The sequence below is a fragment of the Leptinotarsa decemlineata genome, unplaced genomic scaffold, assembly GCF_025532065.1.
Source record: "Leptinotarsa decemlineata unplaced genomic scaffold, Ldec_3_MD MMD2_P_RNA_scaffold_14, whole genome shotgun sequence".
Taxonomy (NCBI): domain Eukaryota; kingdom Metazoa; phylum Arthropoda; class Insecta; order Coleoptera; family Chrysomelidae; genus Leptinotarsa; species Leptinotarsa decemlineata.
In genome coordinates this window covers 5,296,379-5,316,626 of record NW_027412528.1, presented here as the reverse complement: position 1 = coordinate 5,316,626, position 20,248 = coordinate 5,296,379, and the positions used below count along the sequence as shown (strand labels likewise).

The 20,248-nt window shown below is 36.3% G+C and overlaps 1 protein-coding gene and 1 long non-coding RNA gene across 2 annotated transcripts; both read right to left on the bottom strand.

Annotated features, from left to right (window-relative positions):
* Positions 1–2,283: 2,283 nt before the first annotated feature.
* LOC141483001 (uncharacterized) lies at positions 2,284–7,198 on the bottom strand. The gene is made up of 3 exons (XR_012465848.1): positions 4,879–7,198; positions 4,465–4,819; positions 2,284–4,416 (listed from the first exon to the last, which is right to left on the bottom strand). It is a non-coding gene; the product is annotated as an uncharacterized lncRNA (long non-coding RNA).
* Positions 7,199–9,350: 2,152 nt separating this feature from the next.
* Positions 9,351–9,689, bottom strand: LOC111511279 (uncharacterized). The gene has a single exon (XM_023167290.2). The coding sequence runs from the start codon at positions 9,687–9,689 to the stop codon at positions 9,351–9,353; it is 339 nt and encodes a 112-aa protein (XP_023023058.1).
* Positions 9,690–20,248: the final 10,559 nt, after the last annotated feature.

Below are 20,248 nucleotides of genomic sequence, written 5' to 3'. Positions count from 1 at the left end.
GAGAATTTTGTCGATATTATTTATTATTGATGAATTATCTAGATTATCAGGTATTTCTAATGGATGAAATTCTATGCAAGATAAAGCATCCGCGTTAGTATTAAGTTTACCTTTCTTATAAATTATATTGTAGTCGTATTCTTCGAGTTTCAATCGCCATCTTATTAATTTAGAGTTTGGTTCTTTTGATAAGAATAACCATTGAAGTGGTTTATGGTCACTAATTATATTAAACTTCAATCCGAAAACATAGGGCCTAAAGTATTTGACAGCCCAAACTATAGCAAGAAGTTCTCTCTCTATGGTGATGTAATTGCATTCAGCGGGATTTAAAGTTCTCGAAGCATATGCAATAGGCAGATCTTTGCTAATGGGTCCCTGAGATAAACCTGCTCCAATTGCAAAGTTAGAAGCGTCCGTAGTGACGTTAAAAGGTTTTGAAAAATCTTTGTGTTGTAGAATTGGATCATCATCATTGGCACGTTTCAAAGCTTTCTAAGAATTATATATACAGTATATATTTAATTTATATATATATATATATATATATATATATATATATATATATATATATATATATATATATGTATATATATATATGTATATGTACAGAAAGATTTACAAATTTTGTGCAATATTATATACTTTCTTAGCAAAATTCAATTTTATCAAAGAAGTTATTTTAATTTTCAAACTGCAGGAATTACATCGGTCCCTTTTGATAGTTTACCCAAAAATCACAGATATATATATATATATATATATATATATATATATATATATATATATATATATATATATATATATATATATATATATATATATATATATATATATATATATATATATATCTAAACTATCAAAAGGGACCGATGTAATTCCTGCCGTATGAAAATTAAAATAACTTCTTTGATAAAATTGAATTTTGCTAAGAAATTATATAATATTGCACAAAATTTGTAAATTTTTCTGTATTATCGTTGTGCAATACTTAAAGTATATTCCCAGTCATATTTTTTCAATTTTAATAAGATTCCAGAACTACATATGTTTCATTAGAATCATTCTAACATAAATCACAATACAATTCGAAAAAAAAAAATAAATAGGTACAATAATGATATTTTCATTGTAGATAAATATCAAGTACTCTCATAAAATAAAACCCTCTTACATAAAACAAGACTTGCACTTATTACCAACATTAATTTCACAAAATGTTATAGAATATAACCTGGTTTTAGTTCAGGCACATCTTATTTTACTTAAGAAACATTCAAATACAAAATAGGTACAAAATAAAATAGCAATTCTGCACCAAATCAGAGAAATCAGAAGCTTATAAATTGAATATAGGAAATGTACTGGAAGATTTAGTGATTTTGTTTAAATGTACTTTTTTATGTATATCTCTTATTCTAAAGACTGGCACTTCAGCTCGTACTCCATTTTCACTCTGTCTAGTTCTATTTTATTTATTTCAATTTTCATATCAGCTAGCTCTTCATACTTTTTTGATAGGTTGGAGGTTGCAGGATAGGTTGGAGTAACTAATTTTTGATGCCTTCTTCTGGAACTCCTGTGTTGTTGTATTTCAGTATCATTATTTTTCACTGGTGTCACTACTTCACAAGCAGGTTTAGATGGTTTTTTCAATTTTGGTACCAGTTTTGGGTTTAAAGGGCTTTTAAGATGTTTTTTTGTATAATCACCCTAGTTTAGGGCATTCACATAATTTTCTGCACTTGCATAAAATAAAAAGTAAATGAGCTAAGTATATCGCAAAGTTAATGCCATAAAGAAGATTTTTGAGTAAATTTGTTTTCATTTTTTACTTACTCTCCCTGTCAAACTCTGTTATGATTTCTTCCTGTTCAGGGTCTTCCACCACATTAAAATCATTACTATCTGGATCTGGATCCAAACACACTTGTTTTATTCATTATTGATAATGCCAATTATTTGTTTGGATCGTTGACTATAATCCCAGACCTTCCTCCAGTACATCGAATTGACGTTTTCTCTTCAGCTACTTCCTTCCTAATATTCCTCTTGATATTATCATATAATTTTTTCAAAGATTCCACTGTTCTGTATTCTTGATTTGCATTTTCACTATTGAACAAATCTGTAATTTTGTTCCATGCAGTTACCTTCTCTTTCCAAGTAACTCCATCAATTTTTTTGGACTCTACTACATGCTTATATTCACTCACACAATTAAGAAGTAATGATCTATCATTTTTAGTATACTTAGTTCTGGGAACGTTTTCATTTGCCACTTGAGGATTCTGTAAAAAATAATAATTAAATGAATCAGTCTGATATAATATGCCTGATAAAATATGAAAAATATTCAATTATTGATCAAGACTGTTTTTATTTATGCCTAATGACAGGGCTTTCTTTTCTAAAAAAAACACTGCATGCTTTTGGAGGCACATAATTATGGTGTCCGTCAAAACTAATAAAAAGCATTTCAAATACTTACCCATGTTCTAAACACTATGAGATCAAACAAAATAAAGCTGGAGAGAGAATGGCCGCGACCATAACGTTGTAAAAACATGACAAAATATATTAATTGAAGTTAGCTAAAAATGAATCCCAGTGGCTCTCAACCATTAATGTTAACCGTAGTTAAGGTCAACTTGAAACCGCATCGTGCAACAAACTTTATCTTTAAGTTCCACTTGGTATTAAGTGGAGCTTTGTTAAGGAAAAAGTTGAGTTGGGTCGATGCAAATGACCCTAAATATTGAAAGTAAGAACTTATATATTGAATCAAAACTATAATACTGAAAGAACTCTATCATCTATAACTGGCCTTTCATCCAACGTTGATTCTAAAGAAGTAACAACCGTAGAGCAGATGAGGTCCTCAAGCAGTAAGAAAGGAGGAGTGGTTGTATTTTTTTTTTGTCTTATCTTTCGCTAGGATTTGGTAAATCCGGACTATGATAGAAAATACCTCTGTTTGAGTCAAAGATGACATCCAGATGGATTAATGAAGCCGAATCAGTGAATAGGAACACTCTTGTGGCATCCTTCGGGATGCAGGATTAGCTTGAGAAAATTTTACGTAGGAAAGAAAAACCCTATAAGAATATTCGCGTACATTCTTGGAATAATAAAAACACAATGGAGTAGTGGACTCACCTCTGGTACCAAGAGGGTTCTCTTCAGCAAATGAATCGACAACTAGATTCTCCGAAAGACAATATTTTTAATATCAAACACAAAAGGGTACTGCCATTATACAACACATAACATGATTCGCTTCTAATTAAAAGGGATCGGTACTCCCTATCTGAATTCACCTTGTCGACTCTTGTCGTTCTCAGAAATAATTCTGTCAAATTTGTGGGATCTTCATGGAGTTCACACACTAGAGACTATCGGAACTAAACGAAGTCTAACAGTTTATTAGAAGAAAAGAGAGATGGAATGCAGAAAGGTAAATTTGTCAACACGGAATGTCATTTGCGAGTGTATAGGTGCTCCTTGACAATTTACCAATAAACGAAGTCTAACAGTTTATCAGAAGAAAAGAGAGATGGAATGCAGAAAGGTAAATTTGTCAACACGGAATGTCATTTGCGAGTGTATAGGTGCTGCTTGACAATTTACCAATATACTGCTTTCAAAATGAACGTTGAACGAGTCAGCTCAAGATTATTCCAATAACTATATACAACATTTATGATTATGTATATGGGTACATGTGTACATGGGAGGTGGTTGATACGTTTTTATCAGATTGGGTGGTTTAGGAAAACTAGTTAGTGAATATATTACTATCTTTTGCAGTTCCTAAATGGAGCAATGTACAGGGTGGAAAATTGATCAACTTAAAACAAAAATGTACGCAGTGAGTGAAAACGAAAACGTTACAAGAACAGACGTAAGAAGGAGGATAGGAAAAACTCAGATAGTCAAAACTCAACATTTGTTAAAATGGATGTGTTACAAGACCTTGTATTTGATAGTGAGTGACGGTGAACTAGGAGGTGAGCTACATAGGAGACCCCGAGTAATTAGAGAAAGAAACGATCACTTTGCAAACCTCAATGATGTTGATTTTATTAGATGATTCAAGTTGTCCAAAAGGTGTGCACTTCAAGTGTTAAACATGATAGATCAGCGGCTAGAGTTTTCCACTTTTGAGGAAGACGTACCTAGTTATCAAGTGAATATTTAGATCATTCAAAGTAAATTTTTTATTGCATGAACAATACGGTTTCACCTATGAATCGGCTTTTAGTGTGCTTGAGGTTCTATGCCACAGGATGCACTCGGCTCACTGCAGGTGATTTTAGTGGTGTGGGTGAGTCAACCGCTCATAGAATTATCCATAGGGTGTCTGAAGCCATTGCCTTACTGTACCGAGATATATATTTTTCCCGAGAATAGCATCTGAAATAAGTAGGACGAATATGGACTTCTATCAAATTGTAAGATTACCTCAAGTAATAGGTGCTGTAAACTGCACCCACATCAGAATACATTCTCCAGGTAAAATATAGCAAAAATATTTCGAATTGCTCCATTGAAAAAATATATTGATGCTTCGAAACTGCAAAGTTTCGCAACTTTCATTTGATGACTGATGTCATCTTTCAAAGTCTTCGTTTACAATTTTTACTCCACTTCAGTTCAGCCTCTACACTTTTTTATGTGCATGATGGAGTTCACCTGAAATTTCCTCTTCGTTAGAAGTTGATGGTGTATTGTCCGCTTGGCTAACACGTAATGAACCTGGCTTCCTTTGATAAAGCATATAAGGTACCACATCATTCCATTTATTCTTCTACCCGGGCTGTAAATATTATAAAGAACAATTAAACAAAATTATATATTGCAAAATATTAAACTCACCATATCAACCGTTTGGATATCTAGTGGGATTTTAGTGTCATCAATTACATGAACAACAATTACAATTTCTGAACGAAGACTTTCTGTATCACCTCCAAATTTTATCTCAATTCCTGTGCCTGACATCTTTATAATATCTAATATTCTCAAATCTATTTCTGAGGGATCTTCTACCGAATTCCTAGGCCCTCCTCCTAAAAACAATGAAGCAATAATTACAAACAAGTTATACAATGTAACGCAATTTAAAAAAACTACTTACCGGTTCTAATATTCTCAGCACTCTGATGGGCAACTGCTTTTCTAGCACCCCTTTTCAAATTCTCCTAGAGACTCTGTAGATTTTGAACACTACGATGATGTGAGGAACTCCTCGAATTCAACTCATCACATAGTTCTGACCACTTTCCAGTCTTTTCAGCATTGCTCATAGCGTGTTTTTTGCATTCAATAAATTTTGAGTTCTCATGTAGTAGCTCCGTGAAAAAGGGTTTCTCAGACTTCGTAAAATTTGGGCTCCCGTACGTTTTTGTTTGGAACATTCAGTAAGATTCAAATCACCCTCCATAATTCTTGAACTGTCACTGCACACTTTGCTTCTTTCACTGACAGTCAGAGATTTAATGACCACGGAACAAAGAACTCTCGCTTAAATGGCAACGCCTCACAATTAGCTAACTGCTTCTTCTCCAACTGCCAATAAAGGCTGGTGAAAGAAATGCTACTATCAGTCAGGTAACGAGCCTATAGTTCTGTTCTGGTGAAAGTGGCCCTTAAGGTTAAAACATACATGTATCAGTTATATAAAGAGAAAACGGAACACAGTAAAGATGTTCAATATCTGTGACAAATAATACAGAAGTATTCAGTTGCATAAATACTTGGCATATACCTTTCCGGTTGTTTTGTAAAGCTTACTATCATTATCACAAATACCAGTTCACCTAACTTAGATAGACAAGGGCAAAAATTCAATAATACATAAAACCATCGTATAAGACCATCGTTCTCATATATGTCTTTATGATTGATCGTGTAATAACGTGCAATTAAACAACTGGGCTCTAAACAACTTTTATTTCAGAACTCAGGAAAAGACCCGCTTCTATCAAAAAGTACAGTCATACCATAGATTATATCTTAAAACTACCCACTCTATTGTTAACCTCACTTTTTTACAAAAACTGTCAAGGCATATTTTCGCGACAACACGGTGTATACGGTAATTGACACGATACTACAGTACCTCCCCTTATAAATTGAGTCGTACCACTGGTTTTATAGTGCGTTTGGGTTTCTCATTAACATTTACTTTTTTATCCTTAATTATAGGAGTTGGTGAAAATGTCTTAGACACTGGTGATTCAATTTTCAAGGTACTATCACAAGTACTATTCTACTAGCCTTATCCTTCCTACCTCTAGCCTTATCCTTGACTAATTCATTTTGTACAGGCAAACCCGATTTTTCATTCACAGTTGAAGGCAAATTCAAGTCGGTATCACATACATTCGGGTTTATATTTTCACAAATTAGTTCTCCAGTAGAAACTGGTAACTAACAACCTAAATTTCTATCAAAAGCGAAATCAGAATCCTTATTATAAGATAAATTGCGTCTAATCTGGTTAAGATGTCTTTTCCAAATTAAAGCTTCATGAAAAAGTTTACCATAATAAATCCTATTATTTAAAACTTCATCTTTTAAACATTCTACCCATACTTTTCTATTAGGGTTTTTATAATCTCTACACCAAAGTCTACAAAACTTTCTTCGCGCTTTCCTTTGAAGTTTTTAATTTGCTTCTCTGCACTTTTTGAACTTTGAATATTCTTAGGCAATAATAGATTTAGTCTTGTATGAATTTTATTATTGAAAATCATACTTGGTGTCATTCTGGTAGTTGCGTGGATAGAATTTCTTTATGAGAAAAGGTAGCGATACAGTAACGTTTCCAATGAACAATTTTGATTTTTAGGATATAATAATGCTTTCCTTGATCCGTTTTTTACAGATTTAACCGAATTTTCCGCAAACCCATTGGTTGCTGCATGAACAGGCGGTGATGAAACAAATTTCACACCATTTCGCGATAGGAAATTACAAAAATTTTCTGATGTATATTGCAGTCCATAATCGGGTTCAACAATTTTCGGTAATCCATATCTTGAAAAACATTCTCTAAATCAGGTAACAGTTGACTTAGAATCAGTATTATCCATTATAAAAACTTCAGGCCATTTCGTGAAAGTGTCAACAATGACTAAAAGCATTTTACCTCGAACGGGACCCAAGAAATCAGAATGGATTTTCTCATAAAAATGATTTGACACCTGATTCTTAATAAGTCTTGCTTTAGGTGGATCTGGACAAACTTGAAAATAGATCTTATAGTTCTTGTTCACTATCAGAGTTTAAAGATGGCCACCAAAAATATGACCGTGCATTAGTTTTCATTTTTGACATTCCCTTATGGTCTACTTGGTCTAGTGGCACATTTTCAACCTTATTAGGAAAACCATACCTTATATAATTAAAAACTGCACCCAACAGTGCAATTCTGATAGAATTTTTATAGAATCAATTGGCAATAAACTTTCTACCATATTCAAATAATCCTCTTCAGGCTCACTATTCTCACAATCGGGAAATGGCAAACGCGACAAAGCATCCGCTTTTACATTGTCATGTCGCCAGGATGGTACCTGGGGATGTCGGTTGAAGATGACACCCGGCTGGGCGTGGAGTCTCGAGACACCATCGAATCCCAGGTCGCCTGCCGCACCAAGACCAGAGCTGGCGAGTGCTAGACCACCAGGTGATCTGTCCATCGAATTTCCTTCCAAAAGGAAAGTCGGTTCCAACACCTCGGTTTTACGGTGTTCATTCGGCATCACCAAATGTTTAAAAAAAACAAGAGCTCGAGTGGAATTTTTAACGTCCCTACTTCTAGCTATTCTAGTTGCGCCGCGGGAGTACAACTGGCCACCACAATGGCGCTAGTCCGGACCAGAGGGTTCCCTACGATCCCTATCCCTGATTCCACATACTCCTCGAGACTTGACCTACCTATCGTTCCTCTCCCCGAAAACGAGAACAGCCTCCGGAGGCACACGGACGGTTTAACGCCCCCAGACGACAGTGCAATGGAGTAATTCACGTGAATTGCTCCGTAGTAGTACTGGGTCGGCGTTCCTACAGATGTATTTGTGCCTGGGTAGGTCGAATACGTCGAAGGAGGCCGGCTAGTTGGTCCCTCTATGATATCGAATTCGTTTTAGTGAAGTTCTGAAAAGGACAGTTTTGAACTGATAATTTCAGTTTTTGTTATAACTGCAGGCTCCTCGTATTACTATAAAGTTCGGTTTTTATATCGTAGCAATCTCCTCGTCGAAATGGAATATATTTTTCCAGTCTCCCGCAAGAGTTCTGCTTAGGAATTTCTATTAATACTGTTTGTCTTGAAAAAGGCAAATCTAGTAGTTGTTTATAACGAATCCACTTAGGGAATTAATTTGGGGTATTTGTTTTACTTCCCTAGTCTCAGTATAAAGAAACTCGCAGCCGTAGACTCCTTTTACAATTTCAAAGATTTTTATAAAACCAACTTCCAATATTTCTACTATCATTTACTTTGTCAACAACGTTTTCTTGAAGCGCGCTCTACTATGGTCAGAGCCAGACTCTTGCTGCTGCGGCATGCGAAATGCTCTATATTTATTCTTCGGTGGCGCACGCGCGCGTAAGCTCCGCCCACCTGCTATTCATTCTTTGTTCTATCCTAATTGGTTCATTTCTGTACTATATATTGGTTGTTGGTAACACCCCCGCCTTAAGAAGTCGCTTGCAGTTTCTTTAAACCGAGACCAGGAAGTGCTTTTTGTTAGGCAAATCTCACAATAGGTCCTTATCCGCTAGAGCTACAATATTTTATCCCCTTTAACTAATTCCTAACTATATTAGACAAAATATGGTACTTAGTTTCTTGCCTGTCTCTCCTTTCAGGCTCCACTGGCAACCAAATTATTACATGAGAGATCTTATCTATATTAATTCTAAGCTACTTAATCTAAATTCACCGAACGCGGGTTAAGGTGCTCTTGACCTTCACGTGGATGACCCGATCTATACCACCTTTATTTACGACGTAGGTGCTGGGACCGAGCTGCCTCTGGACTTGACAAGGGGTTGTCCAAGTTGGGCCGAAATTCTTACGGGCTCTCCTGTCGTGATTCCTGCTCAACACCTACTGGCCTGGTGTGAAAATGACGGCCGGTGCCTTGTTTTTGTCAGGAAGACTTGTTGCGATATGCGCTGGAACTCTGATGGGCTTCCTCTATGCGTTGGGCACGATTCTCATTATGAGGCCTTCGCTTTCTCTGTAGAGGAGTGTCCCAATCGCCAGGCCGAGGTAGCTCGTAGCCCAGCAAGAGCTGGCAAGGGGTGACGTTGGAAGCAACATTGGTTCGGGTTCATAAATTGAATATGATTTCTGCGAGGCATCGCTCCCAGTGCGACTCGTCTTTGCCTATCAAGGCAGCTCGCAACATCTTCTTTAATTCTTGAACCTGCCTTTCTACAGGGTTGGCCTGCTGGTGGTATCCCGGGCTAGTTCGTATTGTGATTTCGTTCTTTTGACAGAACTGCTCCCAGTTCCTGCCTAAGAACATCGCGGCACTGTCCGTTACCCCCACCTCCGGAAACCCCCATCGATAACATATTTCCTGTGCAAGAAACTCTATCAATGTGGTCGACTGCACGGACTCCGCCGTGTGGACTTCCACCCACTTGCTGAAACAATCTGTAGCCATTATGATGTACCTGGTACCCTTTTCTGTATGGCTGTAAGGGCCAAGCACATCAATCGACACCATCTGCCAGGGACGGTCAAATTAGTTTGGTCGCAAGGGGGCAGCTTCCTGAGGAGGACTTCGCTTAGTTGTCGCACAAGTCAGGCCCGTGTTAACATATGCTGAGACCTGCTTCCGCATATTGCTCCAGTAGAAATGTCTACTGATCTGGTTTTGTGTTTCCTCTATCCCAGGATGACCGGCCTGGTCATGATAGCGCTTGATTAACTTATCCCAACAGCGCCTTGGGACCAGCAATCTCTTGGCATCCTGGTTAGGTCGTATTCTTTTCTTTTCTTTGCTCATATTCTGTTGGATGAGGGTTCGCTCGGGCCCTTTCGATCCGTATCCTAAACCGCGTCACACTATCGCTTGTACGTTGCAGCTCAGCGACCTCCTCGAACCAAGTCTGCATTTGGTTCAACGACTCGGGGTAACAGGCTGCCGCACAAGCCAAGTCACACACATTGAATAACTCGCCCAGCTCATCCGCGAGCTGGAGCAAGATCTCGTTTTCAACTTCATTATGTGCCTCTGACTCTTTATGGGGAAAGAACATTCTTTCCACGTCTGTGTCGAGGTCCATGTTCGTTTGGGTCTGGGTTGGATTTCGGGATAAAAAGTCAGGTAGCTGATTGCTTTTGCCCGGAATATGCTCTACCTTGAAGTCATACTCCTGTAGGAGCAGGGACCAACGCTACAGCTTGGCTTTTTCATCCTTCATCTTATCCAGCCATAATAAAGCCGAATTATCTGTGAAAAGGGTAATGGAGATAATGCTTATATTTTTTTATCGCCCACACCACCGCGAGACATTCCGTTTCGTTAATGTGATACTTTCTTTCGGTGGCGTTTAACTTGGCGCTCCTATAAGCAATTATTCTCCTAGTGTCCCCTTGGGGGTCCATCTGAAAAAGTACTGCGCCTATGCCAATATGACTGGCGTCAGTTTGGAGGCCATACGAGAGGTTGGGGTCAGCTCCAACGGCTGTGAGACAGCTTGTTTTATAGTCTAGAAGCTATCCTGAGCTTCTGAGCTTCACAAGAATTTCCTCCTCTTGTCAATGAGGTCTGTTAGCGGTGCGGCCATCTCGAGACGAAATTCCCGATTTCCGTACGTTCATAAAAATGAAGTACAAACACAAATATCGAAAATGGTCAACGACGAAATAATAAGACCTTCACAATCCCCCATGGAGTTCTCCTATTTGGATCGTTCCTAAAAAACTAGATGCTAGCGGAAAACAAAAATGGCGGATTGTAGTTGATTACCGAAAGATAAATGAAAAAACAATTGACGACAGATACCCTTTACCGAATATTTCAGATATTCTTGACAAATTAGGAAGATGCCAATATTTTACTACTTTAGATTTGGCATCAGGGTTTCATCAAATTGAGATGCACCCAAACTCTATCCCAAAAACTGCCTTCAGTTTCGAACATGGACACTATGAATATGTTAGAATGCCCTTTGGATTGAGAAACGCTCCAGCGATATTCCAAAGAGTGATGGATAGTGTTCTGAAAGATTTGCAGAATAAGATATGCCTCGTCTATATGGACGACATAATAGTGTTCTCAACATCTTTACAGGAACATATTAACAACCTGAAACAAACATTTGACAAATTAAAAGAAGCTGGGTTAAAAGTTCAACTAGATAAATGTAAATTTCTTTGCAAATCTGTGGAATTCTTAGGCCATGCCATAACCCCAGAAGGTATCAAACCCAATAAAAAAAAATAGAAGCCATCGAGAAATTCCCTATTCCGAAGACCTCAAGAGAAATTAAATCGTTTCTCGGACTTGTAGGCTATTATAGGAAATTCATTAAAAACTTTGCAAAATTGACTCAAGAATTCATTCACGCTTTCAATACTTGCAAAAAGATATTGGTAAATGAACCTATACTTCAATATCCGGATTTCTCAAAACCCTTCAATTTAACGACCGATGCTTCTAATTATGCCATCGGCGCTGTTCTCTCTCAAGGCCCCATTGGCCAAGATCTACCCATCGCATATGCCTCTCGTACGCTTAACCCGGCAGAAATCAACTACAGTACTATTGAAAAAGAACTTCTTGCAATAGTCTGGGCCTGTAAATATTTTAGACCGTACCTCTATGGTGTGAAATTCAAAAGTATAAGTGACCACAAACCTCTCCAGTGGTTATTCTCCTTAAAAGACCCTAATTCTGAATTAGTAAGATGGAGATTAAAGCTAGAGGAATACGATTACGGAATTATATATAAAAAAGGCAAGTTGAATACAAATGCCGACGCACTCTCGCGCGTCGAGATGAACCCAATAGAAACGCACGAGGATGATGAAATATCACTAATAGTAAACCCATCGGAATTATCTGATGTCGCCAGCTTAAAAGATCAAGATATAGACGAAATGTTAGCTAATCATAATTACGATATCTTCAATAATACCGAGCCTAAACCAAATCCGGTCGACCAAATTCAAACTACTACAAAAAAACCGAAGATCACAGTCTTAGAAAATATACAAATCAAAGCACCACTTAACAAATCTAAAAAGAAAAACCAACCCGAAATACTCGATAACAATCAGCCGAGCACCTCAAAAGCAGCTACTGAACAAAATCACGAAGAAACGGATAATGAAACCGTTCACACTAATTACGAAAACCCTATAATCACTTTTCCATACACAGAAAAGAGTGTAAATACCTATAAAAATCAAATCATCATAGCAAGCACAGAAAATAAGAAGCTTAAAACAACTAGAGAGAAAATTTTCGACAAAACTAGAGTCCATTTGACCATCCCAAAAGAAGACAATAGAGAATTAATTCTTACTATTATCAAAGAACATTTTGTACCTAGACAAACGTACTGTTTACACTTCAAAGACAAAAGATTTGAACCCACTTTTATTTCAATCATTCAGGAATTTTTCAAAAACGGCGCATTCACCTTATGTATTTCAAACACCTTCCTCACTGATTTAACCGACGAAGACGAACAAAAGTTAAAAATACGACAATACCATGAATCTAAAACAAGCCACCGCGGGATACAAGAAAATCTAAAAGCCATCAAAAGGTCGTATTACTGGCCAAAATTAGATCAAGATGTACGCGATTACATTAACTCTTGTGATATTTGCCAAAAAACAAAACTCATATTCAAACCCACGCCATTGGGTCATGAATCTTTCGACCACGTCTACGCCGACACATATAAAACACACGGACAATACTTTATAACTATAGTAGACAGCTTCTCAAAATTTGGACAAGCCTATGCGATAAAATCATTAACCGCAATCGAGATCGCCAATAAATTAGTTCAATATTTTTGCCACTTCGGGTTATCCAGACGAATAACAACCGATAATGGACATGAATGGAAAAACGAAGTTATACAAGGACTATGTAACCTCCATCATATTGAAATCCACTACACGACACTCTATAATCCAAATAGCATTAGTCCCGTAGAACGTTTTCACTCAACATTAGCAGAAACTATATTCACCTTAAAAAATACCAAACCCAACGAAAGTATAGAAGTACTTATGAACTATGCCTTACTCTCTTATAATAACTCAATTCACAGCTCCACTGATCACACACCTTTTCAAATCATTCGCGAGCGATTAGACTATAAAAATCCATTCGAAACCAACATAAAAGAAAAAATTTCACAATACGTCCAAGATCACACAGAAAATTTGAAAACCACGAACGAAATAATTCATGCCAAACTAAAAGAGAAACAATCAAAGACATTACAAAAAGCGAATGAAAATCGACAACAAACATTAGATATTGACACCGAAGTAAACCTTTATTAATTCCAAAAACGAGACGCCTCCCAAAGAAAAACGAAAAACAAATATGAGAAGATAGAAAACCCAATCGAAATAAGTGACCACAAAATAAAATCCAAATCCAAAACATATCACAAGAAAATATTAAAACCAGAACGTGTTATTTCAGGTAGACGGAATGTACATCCTACTAATCCTCCTCGGACTAGGAGCAGTAGAAGACTTAAAAATAAAAGAAATTAAAAATCCCATACTACCAGTCCACATAGGCCAAGCAAAAATCATTACCTCGAAACACACTTTCCTTTACCATGTCAACCTTACAGAACCCGAATTAACATTAACACATATCCGACAATCTCTTACAAAACTAAACGACAGACACTATTCACAAACAACAATCATTCAATCACTTTTCCATATTACTTGCTGACAAAGCCTCAAACGTAATATCTTTAGCGGACATAATCATTAGCAAACTAAATTCTCTGTCAGAAAATCGTAGGTCAAAAAGAGGACTCATTGATGGAATAGGTAAATTGCAAAAATGGCTTTTTGGTACTTTGGACTCTGACGTCGAAAAATCCATAGATTCATATTTAGAGATTTTGCAGTCCAATGAAAATAAGTTAAATGATAACATTAGGCAACAACAAAGTCTCTTGAGACATATATCGACATCTTTTAATAATAATTTCAGAAAAATAAATGAAAACCAAATTACTCTTGAAAGACAAATAAGGCAGTTGTCACACGATATTAAGGATTTTGTCAACTTACAACACGTATTCTCTTTTTCCAATATTATTGACAATTTATCAATACAACTACATTCCTTACGACACATCATAAATAACTTATAAATTGCAATCTCTTTTGCAAGAATCAATATTTTACATATCTCAATAATCGAACCAAATAAATTGAAAGCCCTGTTAGAAAAACCCAACGAAATTTACGGTGTAGAACAAACACCCGACCTCAAAAAGTTATTGAACTATTATTCCTTATTTTCAGTACAAGTCAATATTCGAGACAAATTGATATTATTTAGAATTCACACCCCTATCGTTACTTCCCTTTTCAAATATTTCCAAATACATCCTGTACCCATCCAAAACCAAACAATTATACCCGAACAACCCTACCTGTTACTCAACACAGATGAATTCTGGACAACATCAGAGAAGGCCCAGGAATAGAAAACCAGTATTTCTGCCTACAACAACATCTTCATAAACGACAACCCTGTATCGCAAACCTCATAAGAACAGGGAAAAATACATGTTCCAGAACCCTGATACATCTCTCGGAAACCAGCATTTCCCAGATCAGTTCGAGAGAAATAATAATTATCCCAGCAGACCCAATAAGCATGGAAACATCCTGCGACGCCGACGGAATCTATGAAATATCTTCACCCTGCATCGTTTCTCTAGAAAATTGCAAAATTTTCGTAAACAGCAAGTAGTTCAGAGCAGAACAAACAACACATGAAGAATTCATTTTCGAATTACCAACCTTCAATATATCGAAAGATAGCAGTAATCGATCAGAAAAAGTATTCCACGTGAAACAATTGGACGCAGAAAGCACCAAAAGAATCGACACCATTGCCAATAATTTGCACACTACCAATCTGCAAGTTATTTATCCAAGAAACCACCACTCTTGGGTCAACACAGCTATAATCATCGCAGCCATCGCAACACTAGCAGCTTTCGTATATTATGTAAAATTCCACCGACTTCAACATCAAGGAATCCAAAAATGCCAAGAAAAAGACAGTCAGAAAATAGAAGACCCCCTATTTTCTTCTCTGGGAAGGGAGGAGTTATGTAGACAATAATCATCCACTGTTTACGTATTTACTTTCTAGAACATTCCTTAGGGTACTTAAGATAACGATAAACCAATGTTTTGTAAATAGCCTTGACAGTATAAAAGGGCACATTTCATGTACACATCAGATTAGTTTTACTTAAGATTTTACTCTGTTAAGATCATTGTAACCAGTAGTTCTCAAAATTGTTAAATAAATAGTTTTTAAAAACAAAGTTCCTTCGAGAAGAAACTTAATTCACGCTGTAAAATTGTTGACACCGGCTGTAAAAGTGCTGCAATAAATCAGGTCTCTGAGAAATTTCAGGGTTTTTTTTTTTCATTAAAAATCTCTACTCCAAGATACATTTGATTTGTTGGTGAAAAGAAAGTTTGGTTTGCCGGATCAATTACTGATAGTCGGGTCGTATTTACATATTGTCGCTGTATGTAGCAAAGTGGAAATTCCCTATAAAAATTTCTTAAAACTGTATCTATTTTAGAAATTACTACTTTTTCTGATTGAAAATATTTGTTTTAAAGTAGTAACTTTTGGCAAGACCTGATTTAAAAACAAAAAATACAATTTTGTAAATAGATCATGTAGTGCTTGGTGTACCTGCTCAATTGCCAGTAGACGTTCGTCCATCAATTTTGATGTAAAAAAAAGTTGTAAAGCTGACCACTGTTCCAATATTATTTTCACTACTGCAGCAACTGAAAGCCATCTGGTTTGTGACGGATGTAATATTTTACGAACATCTGCTTCTACAAACATTTGGAATTCTTTAAATTCGAATTGTCTTTCGCTGCTGGACTTGAAAAATGTGTAGATATTTCTTGTAAGATCCTCGAGTGATTTTGGTAAACTTTTGTAAGCTTGGCTGCTGCATGAATGAAGTGAATGGCACCCGCATTTTAAAATAAATATACCTGGACATAGTTCTTTAAACCTTGATGCAACATAATTGTTTTGGCCCATCATCACATTACAGCCATCCGATCGGAATCCAATTATATTATCTGGCGGTATTTCCTGTTTGTAAAAAGTGTTCATTATTTGGACAAATAAATGTTCGGCAGTTCCTTGAGATTGTACTTCTTCTTCTTCCTTAAATGTAGAAACTAACTCCCACAAAGATGTCAATTTTGCCAAGACTGTCATTAAAATACCTTACTACTATACAAATTGATTTTGTAGTTGCAATGTCGGTGGATTCATCGGTGAGAACACTGAATTTGGACATTTTCAATATATCGGATAACTCATGTTTATGACTTGGACTTATTACATTGGTAATAATTGCTTTAGATTTTGTTTTTTTAACTGCTAAGCTTTTTGCAATTTTTGAATCTGGAAATATTTTTGGCAGTAACGGACATAGGCGATCCATGGTCAAAAATGAAATATTGTGTTCTACTAAAAATCCGCAGAGTTTAAGTTCGGCTATCTTAACATTTTCATCGTGAGTCGAAGATGCTGACTGCATAAACTTCATTAGAATTTTAGAATCTGACTTATCTAGACTCTTAAGTTTTGTCTTGTGTTTGTCAGAGTTTTGATGTGTTTTAATCGTCGACAATTCACTCACAAATTCAGCATTACATTTATATGGATTATCAGGTACAGAACGAAGCCAAGATTTATATTCAGGCAATTCAATCCATGACTGTTTGAATTGCTAAAACAATAAAAAAAATCAAATACTACTTGTTACATTTTTGTTTCTCCTCAATTCTTTTTGGTTCAGTGCACTCAAACTAGTTGAACTGGAGTCATTGTCAGACATATTTAAAACTATTAAACACACTTTTAAATTAAAACAATTCAGTCGCACGCCCTACTTTCGTAAAATGCTGTCTATAATTCGAATGAATTCGAGCTCGCGATATATTAATATTTTTTTCTCCGGGGATTCACTTATTTTTAAATCGGGGATTTACCGATTTATGGATTTTATTTAAAAATCCGCGAATTTCTACTGAACCTAACGCATCTAACGGTATGGCATGAAACTTTCAACAGGTCACTATGATGGCTCGTTCAACCTACAGGAATCTCTTCGCTACAGGTGCCTATAGGTTCAGCCACCATAGCTAGAAATATAGATTGCTACAAATTATTGAATACTTACGATGCCTACTACTGCTGAAACATGATAGATGGCGCATCTGCCGAAGAATCTTCGAAAATGTATACCGACGTACAGGATGTACAGGTGTACACCATAATATAATTCTTCAATTTTTTTAATTAAATTATCGTACAATTACGTGCGGTAATGATGTCAGGACCGTATACCGTATTCGATGTTAAAATACCGTACATGTACGGTAATTACCGTACGGTTGGCAGCACTGCTGACCAGTAAACAGCTAATGCCTCCTTCATAGGAGGCATTGTTAAAACACAAGAAATATAACAAATCGGACTTTCTGAACCTTCAGACATTTCATGCAATAACACAGCGCCCAATCCATACTCACTCGCATCACACTATAAACAAATTGGCTTACTTGGATAATAATGAACCAAAATTCTATGTGAAGCTAATTCCTGCTTTGCAAAATTAAAAGCATTCTCACATTTTTGCGTCTATTTGAATTCTTTACCTTTACCCTCTAAATCATACAAAGGTTTAAGCTTCACTTAAAGATTGTTACAGAACCGTGAGTAATAGTTGATCATTCCACACCAAGCTCGAATTTCAAATATATTCTTCGGTTTAGGTGAGCTAACAATAGCTCTGACTTTTTCTTGGCCCTTTTCCAACCCTAATTTTGAAATTTCATGACCTAAATAAAAAATATTCTCTTTGAAAACCTCGTACTTTCTGACATTCAACTTGAATCTGGCCCTGTCTAACCTTTTCAAAACTTCTTTCTGAATTCTGCAAATGCTATAATTCATCCTTACCAGTGATAACTACGGCATCTAGAAAATTGACTGTCCCTGCACAGCCTTGTAAAACTTTTTCAACAAAATTTTGAAAAATGGAACATGCAGGCTTTGTACCATAGGAAAGTCTTTTAATTTTATAAATACCCCAAGGTGTATTCCAGGCCAGTAATTCACTTGTTTGTTCATCTAAAACTAGTTGATTGTGGCATTTTTAAAATCAAGCTTGGTTAACTTTTGACCACCCTGCAACGCAAAAAAAAATCCTCAATTCGTGGAAGTGGATGATTAAAATCTCTTAAGAATTCATTGACGGTAATTTTGTAATTAGCACTTACTCGGATATCTTCACCATTGGGTTCTATCACTAATGGAGTTTCCCAACTAGATTTTTTTTCTATGGCTCTGTCAGACTCTAATCTTTTGATTTCTGCTTCAACTTTATCCTCTTCTTTTTCAACTAATGATGAACCCTGTATCACAATGCCATTTATTACAATATCTGAGTTATTATTCAGTAACAAATTAAATTTTTTAATAACATCTCGGCCTAACAAAATTTTTGTAGCCTTTTTAACAACTGTTAAATCACAAAGTTTCTGGACATTCTGGATAGTAACAAAAAGTGAAACTTTACCCTCCGGAATAACAATTTCCCCTGAGTAAGTTTTTAAGCGTACATTTGTGCTATCTTATGGCAAATGTCTTAAATTTTCTTGGTAAAATTTCAATAGTACACAGCTAATTCCAGCACCAGTATCTAACTCCATGTAAGTTGACACTTTGTCTAGCAAAACAGGTACAGATATTGGCTTAACAAAGTTAACATTTTCAAAATTTGACAAACTAGAGACATTAGAGAGGCTGCAAATCGTCTTCCTCCTCAACAAAATGACTTTTCTCTATTCTCTTCTCTTTGCATGCTGCCAATATATGTCCTTTTTTACCACAATTTCTACAAGTAAACTTCCTGTACTTACATATCTTGAAGTTATGATTCGTGTTATTACAAAAATTACATCTCAATTCTACTACCTCACTAGTACTGTGCTTCTTCTCCGCCCTCTTATTTTGACTTCTGCTAACAGTTGCCGAACCAGTCCCATTACTTCCAGTCATTCACTGACTCCTGACTTTGTCTTAAAGCACCAAAAACAATTCTCTTTCGGTAAATTGAGAGTCTTGGCTTGAAATGATCCCTCAGTTGGTTCATAAGCTCGTCAAATATTTTTTGACTAGGTTTCAGTGGGCTGCATAAGTCTTTCAAAATTTTATATGTCTTCGCAAAACATTAACTTGTCTGCATTCAACAATAAATATTCAAGTTAGAAGGATCCAACAAATGATCCAGCTCTTAAAACCAAATAATGTTGATGTTTGAGAGAGTTAGGGTTCTGCCAGCCGAAGAAAGGAAAGTCATCTCACCTGGAATCCTGGACTTCTCTGGCGTCGGTGGTTTCCACCGCTCTTTCACACGTAATACAAAAAAGGCACTTTTCCGTGTCACGTTTCTCGTGTTTTCGAGATTGCGATACGACTTGGAGTTGCTATTGCCAGCACGAGCTTCTCGGTGAGAACTGACATACCGTCTGGCGGCTGGCCAGAAATTATGATACAGCGGGAGCAAAAAGTGAGGGCCAAATATTTTGATAGAAAATCTCAAATATTTCTGTTGAATGACCGAGTAATGTGTTTTGAAATAGAAGTAACATAATATATAATAATTAAATGCTTAACCTAAAAGAAGAAAAAATTGAACTAAACTAGGAAGGAACGAGGAGTGAACATTCTCCCCGACCAAATACGCAGTATTTTAGGTATGATCATCGGAAGGTAAAGGACAAAGTTTTACGCAAGGTTTTTGCATAACCCCATGTGCGGTACGTAAAGTTACGACTCTCGTTATTTCGTCCGAACCCGGATGTAATTTTTCAATTCTCCCCAAACGCTGTAGGGTGAAAGTCTGCTCATCTTTCATAAGGACCAGATCG

Excerpts from the sequence above, each read along its gene's own strand:
- LOC111511279 (XM_023167290.2), bottom strand. The coding sequence starts at position 9,689 with ATGGCTACAGATTGTTTCAGCAAGTGGGTGGAAGTCCACACGGCGGAG.